Here is a 16355-nt window from a genome sequence, read left to right as displayed (position 1 = left end):
TCCACCGGCTGTGGTCTTGGCCACCAGGAACCCGGCTGTCACTTGGACACACGTTGTTTTCAGTTCATTGAATGCATTGTGAGCCAGCGAGATCCTCTTCAAACGTGGTGTCTTCTGTCTCTGAGTTGTAAACTGCTAGAGGACTGGCAAGTGCCTGCCTCCGTTTCCCTGTCCTGTCAGTGGATATTCGCATTCCTCTCTGTGGGGAGGGCTGGTGTGGGAACAGTGAAGGAAGGACTACTGTTGGGAAATCTCACTGAGCCAGCGACTCCGCAGTGTCTTAAGAGCTGTGTTCTCCACCAGGCACGGCGGCTCGCACCTGTAATCCTAGCACTTTGGGAGGCCAAGATGGGAAGATTACTTAAGCCAGGGAGATCGAGGCTGCCATGAGCCATGATGCCACCACTGCTGGGTGACACAGCAAGACCCTATCAAAAAAAAAAAAAAAAGAGCAGTGTTCTCCTTCTCCAGTATTGAGATGAAAGCCATCTCTTGCTCCTTGTTTGTCTGCCGTGATTTAGAGGAAAGAGCTAAATAGACTTATTTCAAATCCCCACTCTGCCCCTTCCCTACTCTGTGGTCTTGAGCAAGTCACTTAACCTCTGTGGTCCTCAATTTCCTTATCCATAAAACGGGCCCATGACAGTACCCACCTGACGGGGCTGTTGTAGGGATGAAATTTGAACATGCAAAATAAAGCCTTCAACACAGTGCTTAACACATAGTAGATCCTCTGTAGCTCACAACTCAAGCCCAGACTCACGCAGGGGAAGGGTGTCGGGGTGTCCCTGTAGGGTGGTGTTTGGAGGGCTCCACGGGAGTCAGCCAGTTCCTGAGCACCCACTGACAGCCACTTGGTGAGCTCCCTCCCACCCCTGAGTTGGGGTGTCCTGCTGCGGGTCCCCAGACAGGTGGGGGCACTGGCTGTTTGCTGGCTCAGAGGGCTTAGACACTGCCATCACCCCACCTTGGGTGACCCTGGAGTGGGCTCAGAGTCTTAAGGGTCTTCTCAGAGCTCAGTGAGGCCTTGCAGGCAGAGGCTGCCTGAGTCCCACCCCCCCCACCACCCCCCGAGATTTCACTCAGCAGCCTGGCGGATTACAGAGAAATGCCAGCCCCTCCCCGCAGCACCTTCAGGCTCCAGGGCTCCCAGCCCTTAGGCCTGCGTCAGCTCCCGCCGCCCCGGGCAGCAGGGACACAGCCATTTCCTGCACTCCTTTTATGTGCCACCCCCCAGGCCAGACCCGTTCTCCGCCCTTAACTGACTTTGCCACTCTCCTAGCCCAGTGAGGGAGGTATTACCAGCACCCCCCACCGAGAGATGCAAAAGGGCAGAGAGAGCACCCAGGAGACCTGCCCAGTTCATCCATCGCCTGCGCAGGATGCAGCAGAGCCTGCGCCCCGGCTCTCCTCCCCGGCAGATGTGGGAGATGGAGCCAAGAGAAGGCAAAGTGCCTTCCCCAGCCAAGTCCCTGAGTGGAAACCGCAGGGGGCAGGGCACCCCTTCTGGTCCCTGTCTGCCTGCTCCTGCTTCTAGCAGTGCTCCCTGCCAGGGCCCCCCAGGACAACAGGTCTGTGCAGGGTCAGGACAGGCGTGTCATTCTGCAGGGCCTGGCTTGCCAAGCCTTGTACTCCGCATTGTGAGTCTAGTACACACCCCTTTTATCTATGTGACTGTATTAGCTTCCCAGAGCTGCTGTAACAAAGATCACAAACTCGGTGACCTGAAACAGCAGAAATTTGTTCCCTCACAGTTCTGGAGCCAGAAGCTGGAAGTCCAGGTGTCACTACCACCAGAGGCTCTAGGGGAGGAGCCTTCCCTGCTTCTTGCAGCTTCTGGTGGCTCTTTGGCTTGTGGCTGTATCTCTCCGATATGTACCTCCCCCTCCCCATGGCTTTCTTTTTTTTTTTTTTTTTTTTTTTTTTTGAGACGGAGTCTGGCTCTGTCGCGCAGGCTGGAGTGCGGTGGCCGGATCTCAGCTCACTGCAAGCTCCGCCTCCCAGGTTTACGCCATTCTTCTGCCTCAGCCTCCCAGGTAGCTGGGACTACAGGCGCCCGCCTAGTCGCCTGGCTAGTTTTTTGTATTCTTTAGTAGAGACGGGGTTTCACCGTATTAGCCAGGGTGGTCTCGATCTCCTGACCTTGTGATCCGCCCGTCTTGGCCTCCCAAAGTGCTGGGATTACAGGCTTGAGCCACCACGCCCGGCCACCCCCATGGCTTTCATTTCCATGTTCAAGTCTTCCTCTCCTGTCTCTTTCTCTTTTTTTTTTTTTTTATCTTTCTTGAGACGGAGTTTCGCTGTTATTGCCCAGGCTGGAGTGCAATGGTGCAGTCTCAGCTCACTGCAGCCTCTGCCTTCTGGGTTCAAGCAATTCTCCTGCCTCAGCCTCCAGAGTCGCTGAGATTACAGGTGCCCACCATCACGCCCAGCTAATTTTTTGTGCTTTTAGTAGAGACGGGGTTTTGCCATGTTGGTCAGGCTGGTCTCAAACTCCTTACCTCAGGTGATCCACCCGCCTCGGCCTCCCAAAGTGCTGGGATTACAGGTGTGAACCACCGTGCCTGGCCTCTTTTATTTTTGAGGTAGAATCTTGCTCTGTCGCCCAGGCTGGAGTGCAGTGGCACAATCTCAGCTCACTGCAACCTCTGCCTCCTGGGTTCTAGTGATTCTCATGTCTCAGCCTCCCAAGTAGCTGGAATTACAGGTGTGCACCACCATGCCCAGCTAATTTTTGTTTTTGTTTTTGTTTTTTGAGATAAGAGTCTCACTCTGTCACCCAGGCTGGAGTGCAGTGGTGCAATCTTGGCTCATTGCATTCTCCGCCCGCGATTCTCCTGCCTCAGCCTCCCGAATAGCTGGGATTGTAGGCTCCCGCCACCACGCCCAGCTAATTTTTGTATTTTTAGTAGAGACAGGGTTTCACTTTGTTGGCCAGGCTGGTCTTGAACTCCTGACCTCAGGTAATCCGCCTGCCTCGGCCTCCAGAAGTGCTGGGATTGCAGGCGTGAGCCACCGCACTGGGTTCCCTCTCCTTTCTCTTGTAAAAACACTAGTTATTGGATTTAGGGCCCATCCTTAATTAAAGACCATGTCCAGATCCTTAATTAAATATCGCTGCAAAGAACCTGTTTCCATAGTGTAAGGCTTGCTGTGTCATGAGAACTGAATCCAAGTCATTGATTGATTCATTCATTCATTCATTGACTGTGCTGGCACTGGGCTGCTCAGGATATCAATTCAGCAGAGAACAGCCTCCTGGAGCTTAGAGTTCCCAGAGGGAGGCATTGGTAAATAAACGAGGAGGCAAGTAAGTGCAGGTGGGCTTGGTGCTGGGAAGAAGGCAAACCAGGGGCACTGGGGTGCTGAGCGTTTCACTGGGGGTCTGCCTTTCATTCTTTCCTCCATGGAGGTTGATTCTGTAGGTGTGCAGGAAATGTTTGGTTTTTCTCTTTTGAGAGAGGGTCTTGCTCTGTCACCTGGGCTGGAGTACAGTGGCACAGTCATGGCTCAGGCAGCCTTGACTTCCCAGGCTCCAGCGATCCTCCCACCTCAGCCTCCCAAGTAGCTACAGGTGTGTGCCATCACCCCGGCTAATTTTTTTTTTTTTTTTTTTTGTATTTTTGGTGAATATAGGGTTTCGCCATATTGCCCAGGCTGATCTCGAACTCCTGAGCTCAAGCAATCCACCTGCCTCGGTCTCCCACAGTGCTGGAATTGTAGGCATAAGCCACTGCACTGGGCCCAGGAAGTGTTTGTAAGGGAGCTATGGATGCCAGGCTGGCCTGCCGGCTGGACCTCCCTTAAGCAACATAAACCAGGACTGCAGAGGTGGTTTCCTGAGTGCCCACGCCTTATTTATTGGTCCCATTTTGCCCCTAGCCTGTGATAGGTCTGCTACCCATTGCGAATGCTGCAGAGATGGGTCCCCATCAGACTCTCCCAGGCTGGTGGGGTGACAGATAAAGACATGAAGGCTGACGTGCCACACCCCTGGCACCCCCATCCTTATTCCCTTCCTTCCTTCCTCCCTCCTCAAGGGCCCCTGGTCCCTATTCCCTGCTAGCTCCCCGGCAGCTCCACTTCCCTCCGCCCTGGGTCTGGCCCCTGTGCCCCTGCAGGGCCTCCAGCCATGAAGGTCATGCTCTTGGGTTGTGGGGCCAAGTTGTGCTTTCACATCTTCCCACTGGAGGAGGCGGCGGGATGGGAGTGGCCACTGGGGCGTGCCCTGCAGGCAAAGCTGAAGTAGCCCTGGGGAGGGCCCGTGTGGAGGAGGGCCTGTACGCCAGCCTAAGGAGCCGGGGCATGAGGGTGCCCTGCTTGGAGGCTCCGGCAGGGGCAGGCGGCCCAGTGACCCCTGACTAGGCCCCAGCCGCCGGCATGCCCTCTTAGGACTCTGTGCTTGTGCCCTAGGCCTGGCCCCAGCCTCTGCCTCCTGGCAGGGATACATCTTGCCATCCCCTCCTGCCTCCCCCAGCCCCAGAGGCTCTAGAGAAACTTTCAAAAGATGCCCTAGATCCAGAGCGGGCCCCAAAATGCCATGAGGGCACGTGGGGGTACCAAGCCCTCTGAGCCAGTGCCCCACCGGACCGTGAGGGCACATGGGGGTACCAAGGCCTCTGAGCCAGTGCCCCGCCAGGCCATGAGGGCACGTGGGGGTACCAAGCCCTCTGAGCCAGTGCCCCGCCAGGCCATGAGGGCACGTGGGGGTACCAAGCCCTCTGAGCCAGTGCCCCGCCAGGCCATGAGGGCACGTGGGGGTACCAAGGCCTCTGAGCCAGTGCCCCGCCGGACCATGAGGGCACGTGGGGGTACCAAGGCCTCTGATCCAGTGCCCCGCCGGACCATGAGGGCACGTGGGGGTACCAAGCCCTCTGAGCCAGTGCCCCGCCGGGCCATGAGGGCACGTGGGGGTACCAAGCCCTCTGAGCCAGTGCCCCGCCGGGCCATGAGGGCACGTGGGGGTACCAAGCCCTCTGAGCCAGTGCCCCGCCGGGCCATGAGGGCACGTGGGGGTACCAAGCCCTCTGAGCCAGTGCCCCGCCGGACCATGAGGGCACGTGGGGGTGCCCAAGCCCTCTAAGTCAGTGCCCTGCCAGTTGCCCTCACCTCTGTCTGAGGATCCCCAGCAGGGCAGACCACTGCAGGAGACCCCAGCTGGGAGTGGGAGGAGCTCCCCAAGCCCCACCCCTGCAGTCCACCCCAACACAGACCCCTCTGTGTGTTTGGGCCAAAGGGCCTCAACCGTGATGGGACACTTCCTCCTTGCCAGGCCTGTGTCTCCCAAATGCTTGAGGCTTTAGAGAGCCAGGCCTACCTCCCCCTTGAAGTGGAGGCCCAGGCAGGCAGGAGTAGTGCGTGGCCCCAAGATGCCAGCCTGGTGCAGGGCTGGTGATGACTCACTTCTCACTCAGTCCGCACAAATCCACCACCAAGGCTAGGGTGACTGTCTTCAGCCTACAAATGGGGAAACCTGGCCGGACGTGGTGGTTCATGCCTGTAATCCCAGCTACTCGGGAGGCTGAGGCAGGAGAATCGCTTGAACCCGGGAGAGGGAGGTTGCAGTGAGTTGAGACCACGCCACTGCACTCCAGCCTGGGAGACAGAGCAAGACTACAACACAAAAAACAAATAGGAAAACCAATGCCAGAGGAGAAAAGGGACTCAAGATCCCCTGCTAATGTCAGGGTCTGGGGTCTGAACCCAGGTCTAACATGGGGCCAGGACACAGGGACACATGTGGGTTCACGTTCCGGCTGGGGCCAGGGTGAGGTAGGTGTTGATGGCAAGAGCTGGCTTCCATAGCTAGGGTGGGAGTACAAGGGCAGGTCCCTATAGGACCTTGTCTGCACTCCCTAGTCCTGGGCAGGAACCAGCTGAGGCTGTGACCACTCCAGCCACCTCCCCCAACCCTGCACCCATGTCTCCCCCAGCAACACTGTGCTCCCCATTACACAGCAGTGGTACTACCTACACCCCGACCTTACTGGGCCCTGTGGATGAACTTTCATTCCCCACAGCAACCTTTAAGGTGAGGTCAATACTCCCATTTTGCAGATGAGCAAACTGAGGCTCAGAACGGTATAGGGAGGTCAAGCGAGATAGCTCACACTTGTAATCCCAGCACTTTGGGAGGCCGAGGCGGGTGGATCACCTGAGGTCAGGAGTTCACGATCAGCCTGGCCAACATGGTGAAACCCCGTCTCTACTAAAAATAAAAAAAAAAATTAGCCCATTGTGGTGGCGGGCGCCCATAGTCCCAGCTACTCGGGAGGCTGAGGCAGGACAATCGCTTGAACCTGGGAGGTGGAGGTTGTAGTGAGCTAAGATTGCGCTGTTGCACTCCAGCCTGGGGGACAGAGTGAGACTCTGTCTCAGAACAAAGAAAAAAAAAAAACAGTACAAGGACTGCCCAGGTTCATGCAGTGAGTTTGGGCGGAAGCTGGGATTCAACCTAGGTCTCACTGGAAGCAGGTGCTCATGGGGGTCTCTGAAGGCCAGAGGATGTTGGCTGAAGCCTCCAGGCTGGATTGGGGCCTGGACGCAGTGAGGGGGCCTGTGTCTGGCTCCCCACCACCCCTGTCTGTGGCTCCCCACCACCCCCTGCCTGCTTGCTCTAGGTCCCAAGCTCCCTGCCCGTCGGAAGCAGCCTGGGCAGATCTCTTGCCCTAGTTCCCAGAACCTGTGACTGTGAGGCTTTATGTGTTGAAAAGGACTTTGTAATCACAAGGGTCTGTGTGAGGGAGAGGCGGGGGTAAAAGGGACAGGGATGCAGTGACGGACTCAGAGAGCTTAGAAAGTGTCACACTGCTGGCTGTGAAAATGGAGGAAAGGGCCCTGAGCCGAAGAATGTGGGCACCTCTGGGAGATGGAAAAGGCAGGTATTTCTCCCCCAACCCGAGCCTCCAGAAGGAACAGCCCCACCGACACCTTGATTTTAGTCCAGGAAAGTGGATTTAGAACGTCCAGGCCAGGTGCAGTGGCTCACACCTGTACTCTCAGCACTTTGGAAGGCAAATGCAGGCGAATCACCTGAGGTCAGGAGTTCGAGATTAGCCTGGCCAACATGGTGGAACCCCATCTCTACTCAAAATACAAAAATTAGCCGGGTGTGGTGGCGCACACCTATAATCCCAGGTCCTCTGGAGGCTGAGGCGGGAGAATCGCTTGAGCCTGAGAGGAAGAGGTTGCAGTGAGCTAAGATTGTACTGATTGCACTGCTGCCCTCCAGCCTGGGCGACAGAACGAGGCTCTATCTCAAAAAAAAAAACAGAAAAAAAGAACTTCCAACCTCAGAACCATAAGGGAACAAATTTGAGTTGTTTTCAGCCACCAAGTTAGGGGTGATTTGTTACGGCAGCCGTGGAAACCCACACACTGAGCGACTCTTCTTCCCTCGCGTGTGCGGTGGTACACCACTCCGAACCCCTCCCCGCACCCCTCCCCACCCTGCCTCGTGCTGGGGAGGTGGAGGGTGGAAGTGGGATGTGAGGCAGAGGGGTCTGAGGATGGGCAGGCAGCCAAGGGGAGGCCACGGGCACGGCCCCGTCCCCCTCCACGGCCCATTCTGGACAGACGGGGCGGAGCCCAGCTTTGCTGAGTGGGCCTAGGTGCCCCCATACAGCCCTAGGGTAGCCCGGGCCAGGGTGGCCACAGGCAAGTGCCCTCACATTAGCCCCAGGGCCTCAGCCCTTCTTCAGCCCAAGCCCCAGAGGCACCGTGGAGCCTCCCTAAGGGTCCTGCCCTTCTCTCCCTCACCTGCAGCCGCCCAGCGCTCAGGAGGGGCTGGCCCCCTGCTGGGACTTGGCCTCAGGAGGACGTACCCTCCTGGGATGTGAGGCCCTGCCCTGGGAGGGCACTGCCTGCTGGCGCTGGCGGGCTTCCTAGAGGAGGCGGTCCACATCTGGACAAGGGAGGTCATGGGCCGTTTGCACTCGAGCCCTCACCCAGAAGCCACGGCAGTGTCCCCTGTGGTTTCCAGGGACATTTACACGTGCACCAACTGGGCCTGTCTGTTGGGCCCGGAGGGGCAGCTGGGGTTTCGTTTCTGTTTTGGGAGATGACAGGTCACATGAGACCCTCCCACCCTCCCCACCCTTCCTTTATCCCTGAGTGGCCCGCAGCGGAGGCTTTTTTGTTTACCAAACACCCTTACCCCACCGTCTCCAAGGGTTTGGGTGGGGGTGGAGAGGAGCAGAGGTCCTGAGCGGCCTGGGGGTGGGGGAGGGGCCTCTGCAGGTGCCAGGCTGTGTGACTCCGTGTCTTCTCCTGTAACCTGGGGCCTGGTGGTTAGACGACTGAGAAGCCACAGAGTAGGTGGGCCCAGGCCGGGTGTGGCCAAGGAGTGGTAGATGCAAGCCCCACCCTATAGCTTCACGGAAAAGGCTGCAGGGCAGGGCAGGGCAGGGCATGCTGACCTTACAGCAACCGGGATGGTGGCACTGTACTGAGAAGTCCATTTTCCTGCTGGGGACGCTGAACCACTGAGTGGTTAGGTGGTAACTTGGCCGAGTTACCCAGCCCGGAAGTGTAGTGCTGGGATTCAAACCCAGGCCTGCACCTTGGACCAACCTGGGGATGGGAGGAAGTTCAGGGTCCGCGGAGAGAGGAGGCAGGGGTGGGGAGTGTGGATAGGAGAACGTCCAGGGCAAGGAGCCCAGGAGAGGCTCAGGCCTCTGGGTGGGGAAGGGCACACCACAACATTTTCGGGCAGGTATTCTCGGGCAGGTGCTTGCTGGGCTTTGCTGTGTGCAGCCAGAGTGTGAGGCTAGGTGGGGCATCGGGAGGTCTAACCGTAAGCCAGGTAGACCCTTCCTCCCCTAAAAAGAAGACCATGGTCAAAGTAGCTAGCTCTTCCACACAGCTGCAAGGGAGGGCAGGTGCAGGGCGAGCCCCAGGAAGAGGGAACGGGGGACGGAGGCCCGGCGCAGGAAGAAGCCAGCGCAGCGCCAGCCTGGGGCCTCAAGGGAATAGTGAGGAGGGCTGTGTGAGTGACACCAGACCCCAAGAGGGCCGCAGGTCAGAAAGAGAACTTCTTCCGGAGGCCCCATGGTGTAGGGTCACCTCTGGCAGGGTGACCAGAGTGGGCTGGAGGTCCCCAGGAGGTTTAATGAACAGGAAGGAAGGACAGGCTGCTCAGGGCAGGTCACTGAGGACAGCAGGGCTGAAGCCTGGGACCCGCTGCACTGTCTCCTCTGCCTGAATTGGGTCCAGCAGTGGCTCCAGCATGCACTGTAAGGGAGGCCTGGGCTCCAGGAGAGAACTTGGGAAGGCACCCCTGAACCTCCATCCAGGGTCTGGAGATAGTAGCTAGGAGTACCTCCGCCTGCCATATCCCAGAGGCTCTCCCAGGCAATGCAGGGCTCCACTGCCTCCAACCCACCCCAGCAGCTGCCACCGGGCTGGGAGGGCGTCTGCAGCTGCTAGGATTGCAGGGTGGCTGCTGTTGGGGGACAGCTGGTTTCCTAGCGGACTTCCCTTGGGATTTTCAACTTTTTTTAGTCTGAAAATAGGGGCGGGGGCAGCTCTACTGTGACATCGTTGTGGGGCTGGGGCCTCCCCAGTGCTTCTCACAGGGGAGCATCATCCCAGCCATGAGGGGATGACTAGCCACCAGCCTCTCCGCTGGGCCGGCTCCTTCAGACTCACTGGGGGTGGCGCTCTTACAATTCCCGACTTACAGACAGTAAACAAAGGTAGAGAGCCCGTGTCGCCAGACAGGGGACTAAGGAGCATTCCGGTGCAGTTGGGCACCCCAGGCCAGGGATGCGTATCCGGTGTGATCTCGGCCGGTGCCCGCTGAGAAGCTGATGAAGCCCTGAGCAGAGCTGGGTCTCAGCCTGCAGCCGGGCCAGGCCAAGCACCAGCTGTGGAACCTGGCACAGCCCCCATGCTGCTCAGAGCGTCCTCGAAGCATGTGGAATATGAGGCCTGTGACCCTGCCCTGCGCCCGAGAGGACAGGGAGACAGGAAGCCCTGCCCAGCCCCGGCTCCATGTGGGGACGCTGCCTGGGAAAAGGAGCACAGGGGAGTTCGGGTGCACAGGGGTCCAAGATGCCGGCTGCTCTGTGACTTCCAGCAGAGGACTTAGCCACTTGGGCCTTGGTTTTCTCATCTGCAAAATGGGTGGCCAGGTCACAGGCAAGGGTAGAGTTAAAGTAGGGGAGGACGTTAGGAGCGTGGTGGCGGCTGCCTGCTTTGTGGTGTGGGCAGCATCCTGTGGACAGCTGTCCCCTCCAAGGTGAGAAGTGTGGTGCTGGTCTGCCATAGGAACCTTAGGGCTGCAGCCAGGTCCTGGGTGGGAGGTGGCTGTTGTACCCAGACCTCGTTCTCACCCTGAGGACCTCGTGGCCAGCAGCGGGCACTCATGACCAGGAAAGTGAATCAGCAAAGTGCTGGTGGAGAGTCAGCACTGGGAAGGGAAGGGTCAGGGGTCAGAGGGCTTCTTGAAGGTGGTAGCCTCTGAATCAAGATGAATAGCTGCTTGCCTCATGGATAGGGACGAGAAGGGCCTTCCAGCCAGGAGGGGCAGTGGGTACTAAGACCCAGAGATGTGGTGCTGCCCGGAGGGTACTACACTGGGGTCAGAGCTCAGGATGCCTGGGAGTGTGGGGAGGGGCCATGTCCGGGGGACCCTGGATGCTGCCTGCAGGGCCTCAGGCTGTGCCTCACAAAGCCCTGGGCAGGGAAGGAACTGCGGCCTCCGCAGAGGGTGGATGTGGTGGAGAGGTGGGAGGCCGGCTCGTGTCACCCAAGGTCCAGGCAAGCCAGGAAGGGGCGCGGGGAGAGCTCTAGGAGGTAGAAATGGGCCGGACTTCCCGACCTCAGGTGATTCGACCTCCTCAGCCTCCCAAAGTGCTGGGATTACAGGCATGAGCCACCCTGCCCGGCCTCATTTTTGTATTTTTAGTAGAGAAAAGGTTTCGCCATGTTGGTCAGACTGGTCTCAAACTCCTGACCTCAGGTGATCCGCCCATCTTGGCCTCCCAGAGTGCTGGGATCACAGGAGTGAGCCACCGCGCCTGGCCTGTTTTTGGTCTGTGTAGAGGCAGGATCTCACTGTGTTGCCCAGGCTGGTCTTGACCTCCCAGCCTCAAGCAATCCTCCTGCCTTGGCCTCCCAGAGTGTTGGGATTACAGGCGTGAACCACTGCGCCCGGCTGCCACAGCTACCTTCACATCACAACAGTCACGTTGAACAGTTGTAACAGAGACTGGTGACCCATGAAGCCTAAAAGATTTGCTTTCTGTCCCTTCACAGAACATGTTTGCCAGCTCCTGCCTTAGAGAGTTTGGTTTGGTTTGGTTTGGTTTTATTTGGGACGGAGTCTCGCTCCGTCACCCAGGCTGGAGTGCAGTGGCGCGATCTCGGTTCACTGCAAGCTCTGCCTCCCAGGTTCACGCCACTCTTCTGCCTCAGCTCCCGAGTAGCTGGGACTACAGGCACCGGCCATCGCACCCTGCTGATTTTTTGTATTTTTAGTAGAGACGGGGTTTCTCCATGTTAGCCACGACGGTCTCGATCTCCTGACCTTGTGATCCACCGCCTCAGCCTCCCAAAGTGCTGGGATTACAGGTGTGAGCCACCGCGCCTGGCAACCTTACAGAGTTTTACAAACAGGGGCAGGAAGCAAGAGGGGGTCGGGAGCCCCGCAGCTGGCTAGGGACGCAGTGATGCTCCTGAACTTGGAGTGGCCGTGGAGGTAGAGAAGGGGCAACAGTCCACAGGACTTGGATGTTTTTAAGGGTGGGAGAGGCGCAGGGGTTTCCTGGTTTCTGGCCTGGGCAGGGTGGGGTTAAGAACCCAGAAAGGAAGCAGAGCTGGCTGAGGTTTGGCCACATAGCGTGCAGAGGACATGGGAGCAAGGTCCTGGGGCGGTGACCAGAGGGCACCTGGTGATACAGGCTGGGCTCCAGCAGGGCCGGACCGGGGTTGCAGGGCCTCAGAGTTGAAGTGGGTATGAGCAGGGTCCTGCAGGGACAGCGATCCTGCCCTTCTAAGAGAGAGGGAAAGAGGAAGGGGGCCTGATGGGCAACCGGGGGGCGCTCAGACCTCGGGACCGCAGTGTTCTCTTCCCTCTGCCCACAGCATCCACAACGGGGTGATTGCCGTCTTCCAGCGCAAGGGGCTGCCCGACCAGGAGCTCTTCAGCCTCAACGAGGGTGTCCGGTGAGTGTCTGTCCCACCTGGAGTGGCAAGGAGGTCCTTGAGTGGCAGGGAGGGCTAGGCCCAGAGTCAGAGGCCCCAGCCAGGCCCCTGACCCATCAGCCATGCCTGGGCTTCCTCCCCCAGAGACCATCTGTCAACAGGAGAGCGAGGTCCAAGTTAGCAGTGGCCACGGGGCCAGGACCTCCACAAACCACTTCAGGCCTGGTGGCCCTGCGCCCCGACCCGCCCAGAGAAGGGTCTTCAAGGGGAAGCGGGGTGGGACTTAGACAGCTGCTGGAGCTGACGCCGACAGCCCCCACTGGTGCTGAGCATCACGAAAGATATTTATTCTGTTGAAGAGGAAGGACCCACCTGCCTAATGATGGGAGTGTCATTCCCGGAAAAGCAATTCCAGCCCTGCCGAACGCCCCTCGTTTCCTGTGAATAGCCGGGAAATGAGGATTGCGAAGCAGCAGGCTGGACGCACAGTCACTGAGCTGCTGCCCCGAGCCAGGTGGCAGGAGCTTCAAGGGAGTCCAGGGTTGCCATTTGTAGTGGAGGAGGCCAAAGCTCAGAGAGGTCAAGAGACTCGCCCAGGATCACACAGCTGCTCCAAGGAGGCGGTTCCCAGCTCTGTGCTGTTTCCTTTGGCCCTGACCCTGTTATGTCGTCCCTGTGTCAAAAGAATACTGGCAAAATAGGCAGTCATCCTTCCCCTTGTTATTCAGGAGAAGAGTCAGTGGACCGCCCAGACTTTCATACGCAGGCACCCCCTTCCACCCTGTGTGGCAACGCTGAAGGGGCCCTTATGTGTGGGTAAACTGAGGCCCAATACATGCCACTTGTTCAGGGTGTCCTGCCTTTCTCTGGCTCCTCTGGCCCACCCCTGGGTGGGGCTCCGGGAGCCCATTTTCCTGATGAGCCTCTGCTTCAGGAAACAGGACCCTAAAGGATCTGCCAGGGGGTTTGGTTTGGTTTGGTTCTTGAGACAGGGTCCTGCTGTTGCCCGGGCTGGAGTGTGGTGGTGCAATATCAGCTCACTGCAGCCTCTGCCTTCTGAGCAGAAGCAAGCCTCACACCTCAGTGTCCTGCGTGGCTAGGACCACAGGTGTGTACCACTACGCCTGGCTGATTTTTTATTTTTTGCAGAGATGGGAGTCTGACTACCCAGGCTGGTCTCGAACTCCTGGACTCAAGCCATCCTCCCACCTCCGGCCTCTCAAAGGGTTAGAATTACAGATGTGAGCCACCATGCCCGACCAGCTGGGTATTTAAACAACAACAAAAGGAGTTACTTTTAAATTCACGAATCCAGCGGCAGGCACAGTCCCCGGCTTTGGACACCCTTCTCCCCTGCCCGTCCTTGGCATGAGCAGCATTGGTAATTGGCTATTCTTGCTGCTGCCTCTCCACAGGGCTGATGTAGAGCAGACGGCCTCCCCAGGAGTGTGTGCTGGGGGTGGGTACACAGAGAAGCTGCCCTGGGCCCCAGGCTCCCCTCGCCAGCTCCAGGATTCTACCCAAGAAATGGGTAAAAATCAGGGGCTGTGTTTAGACTTTGAGCCCCTGGGCAGTTAGGTTATTCGGGGCAACTTCTTTTTAGCCAGTTGAGAATTAAGTGCTGGAAGGTTTAAGGAATAAGAGCAGGGTCTTTTTACTGAAGCCTTTTTACTGAAGCTCTGTGCCAGCCTTAGACCAGGAGTTTTCCACGCCAAACCCATCCATGGCCTGGAGCAGTGGCTGATGCCTGTAATCTCGGCATGTTGAGAAGCCAAGGTTGGGGGATCGCCAGAGGCCAGGAGTTTGAGACCAACATGACAAGACCCCTTCTCTATTAATATGTGCTAATGTTTTTTTTTTTGAGACGGAGTCTCACTCTGTCGCCCAGGCTGGAGTGCTGTGGCCGGGTCTCAGCTCACTGCAAGCTCCGCCTCCCGGGTTTACGCCATTCTCCTGCCTCAGCCTCCCGGGTAGCTGGGACTACAGGCGCCGCCACATTGCCCGGCTAGTTTTTTGTATTTTTAGTAGAGACGGGGTTTCACCGTGTTAGCCAGGATGGTCTTGATCTCCTGACCTCGTGATCCGCCCGTCTCGGCCTCCCAAAGTGCTGGGATTGCAGGCTTGAGCCACCGCGCCCGGCCTTAACGTTTTTTAAAAGTAAATTTAAAAAACACTCATCCACTCTTCACTGCAGCCCCAAGGAGTGGACGCCTTGTTATCTCCATTTTACCGGCGAGCAGACTGAGGCGCAGCAGTTGACGTGGGTTGCTGAGGTCACAGGGCTAATAATGAATAGAGCGGGAGCTCAAGCCCCTGCCTTCAGGGCCGCTGTGTTGTTCAGCCCCCTGCCCTACCCCAGCCCTTCTGGACGGCGTGGCCACATTAAAGTCAATGACACTAGCCTGGGCACAGTGGCTCACCCTGTAATCCCAGCACTTTGGGAGGCCGAGGCAGGGGGATTGCTTGTGTTCAGGAGTTCAAGACCAACCTGGGCAACATGGTGAAACCCTGTCTCTACCAAAAATACAAAAAATCACCTGGGCGTGGTGGCGGGTGCCTATAGTACCAGCTACTTGGGAGGTTGAGGCATGAGAATCATGTGAGCCCGGAGGCGGAGGTTGCAGTGAGCCAAGACTATGCCACTGCATTTCAGCCTGGGTAACAGAATAAGACCCCGTCTCAAAAAAAAAAAAAATGACTTTAATGATACATTAAATCCATAATTGGTCACTAGCTTTGATCCCATGAGATCTCTGTTACTAGAGACATTGATTTCACCAGCATCCAAATGGTCCCCCTTGATTTTTTTTTTTTTTTTAAGACGTAGTTTCACTCTTGTTGCCCAGGTTGGAGTGCAGTGGTGTGACCTCATCTCACTGCAACCTCCGCCTCCCAGGTTCAAGTGATTCTCCTGCCTCAGCCTCCAAGTAGCTGGGATTACAGGCACACATCACCACGCCTGTCTAATCTTTGTATTTTTAGTAGAGATGGGGTTTCACCATGTTGGCCAGGCTGGTCTCGAACTCCTGACCTCAGGTGGTCCACCCACCTCGGCCTCCCAAAGTGCCGGGATTCCAGGCATGAGCCACTGCGCCCGGTATCCAGGAGATTTTCATTATCCCAGCAAGAAAGCTTTAGCAGCCCCTCCTCATACCCTTTCCCCAACCCTGGCAGTGACCACAGACAGCTTTCTGTCTGTGGATGTGCCTGTTCTGGACATTCCGTTATCAATGGAAGTACAGCAGATGGCCCTTCACGCCTGGCTTCTCTCACTCAGTGCAGTGCTCTTGAGGTCCACTCAGGGAGGAGCACGTACCCCTGCTTCACTTTTACCACTGCTTCGCTATTTTATTTTATTTATTTATTTTTTGAGACAGAGTTTCACTCTTATCGCCCAGGCTAGAGTGCAATGGCGTGATCTCGGCTCACCACAACCTCCGCCTCCCGTGTTCAAGGGATTCTCCTGCCTCGGCTTCCCGAGTAGCTGGGATTACAGGCATGCACCATGACGCCCGGCTAATTTTGTATTTTTAGTAGAGACAGAGACAGGGTTTCTTCATGTTGGTCAGGCTGATCTTGAACTCCCGACCTCAGGTGATCCACTCGCCTCGGCCTCCCAAAGTGCTGGGATTACAGGTGTGAGCCACTGCATCCGGCCTGCCTGCTTTGCTTCTTTTCATGCCATGTCATATTCCATTGTGGGTATGGAAAGCACGCCATATGTGCACCCACTCCTTGGCTGATGGACGTGGTTCTTTGTACCTTTTGGCTGTGATGAATAACGCTGCTGTGAACATCTGTGTGCAAGAATTTGTGTGGATGCATGTTTTCGTCTCTTTTTTTTTTTTTTTTTTTTGAGACGGAGTCTCGCTCTGTCGCCCAGGCTGGAGTGCAGTGGCCGGATCTCAGCTCACTGCAAGCTCTGCCTCCCAGGTTCACGCCATTCTCCTGCCTCAGCCTCCCGAGCAGCTGGGACTACAGGCACCCGCCACCTCGCCCGGCTAGTTTTTTGTATTTTTCAGTAGAGACGGGGTTTCACCGTGTTAGCCAGGATGGTCTCGATCTCCTGACCTCGTGATCCACCCGTCTCGGCCTCCCAAAGTGCTGGGATTACAGGCTTGAGCCACCGCGCCTGGCCCTTTTTTTTTTTTTTGAGAGTGAGTCTTAATCGGTCACCCAGACTGGAGTGCAGTGGCGCAATCTTGGCT

The 16355-nt window shown here is 57.2% G+C and overlaps 1 protein-coding gene across 13 annotated transcripts in view; it reads left to right on the top strand.

The window, feature by feature from the left end:
- The window catches only part of PRR5 (proline rich 5), a 71102-nt gene that overhangs the window by 33899 nt on the left and 20848 nt on the right, over positions 1 to 16355 (top strand). For 10 of the 13 annotated variants that reach the window (XM_033233638.1, XM_033233645.1, XM_033233639.1 and 7 more), the window contains one exon: positions 12088 to 12168. The exons of 1 other annotated variant lie outside the window; for it this stretch is intronic. In XM_033233638.1, coding sequence (XP_033089529.1) covers positions 12088 to 12168 — 81 coding nt within the window. Of the gene's footprint in view, positions 1 to 12087; positions 12169 to 12271; positions 12960 to 13335; positions 13529 to 16355 lie in introns of those variants that run through there. 2 more of the 13 variants (XM_033233647.1, XM_033233646.1) reach the window with 2 other exon arrangements.

Source organism: Trachypithecus francoisi, unplaced genomic scaffold (genome assembly GCF_009764315.1).
Source record: "Trachypithecus francoisi isolate TF-2019V2 unplaced genomic scaffold, Tfra_2.0 Lachesis_group14, whole genome shotgun sequence".
In the NCBI taxonomy this organism is placed as follows: Eukaryota; Metazoa; Chordata; class Mammalia; order Primates; family Cercopithecidae; genus Trachypithecus; species Trachypithecus francoisi.
This window is presented reverse-complemented; position numbering and strand designations above follow the sequence as displayed.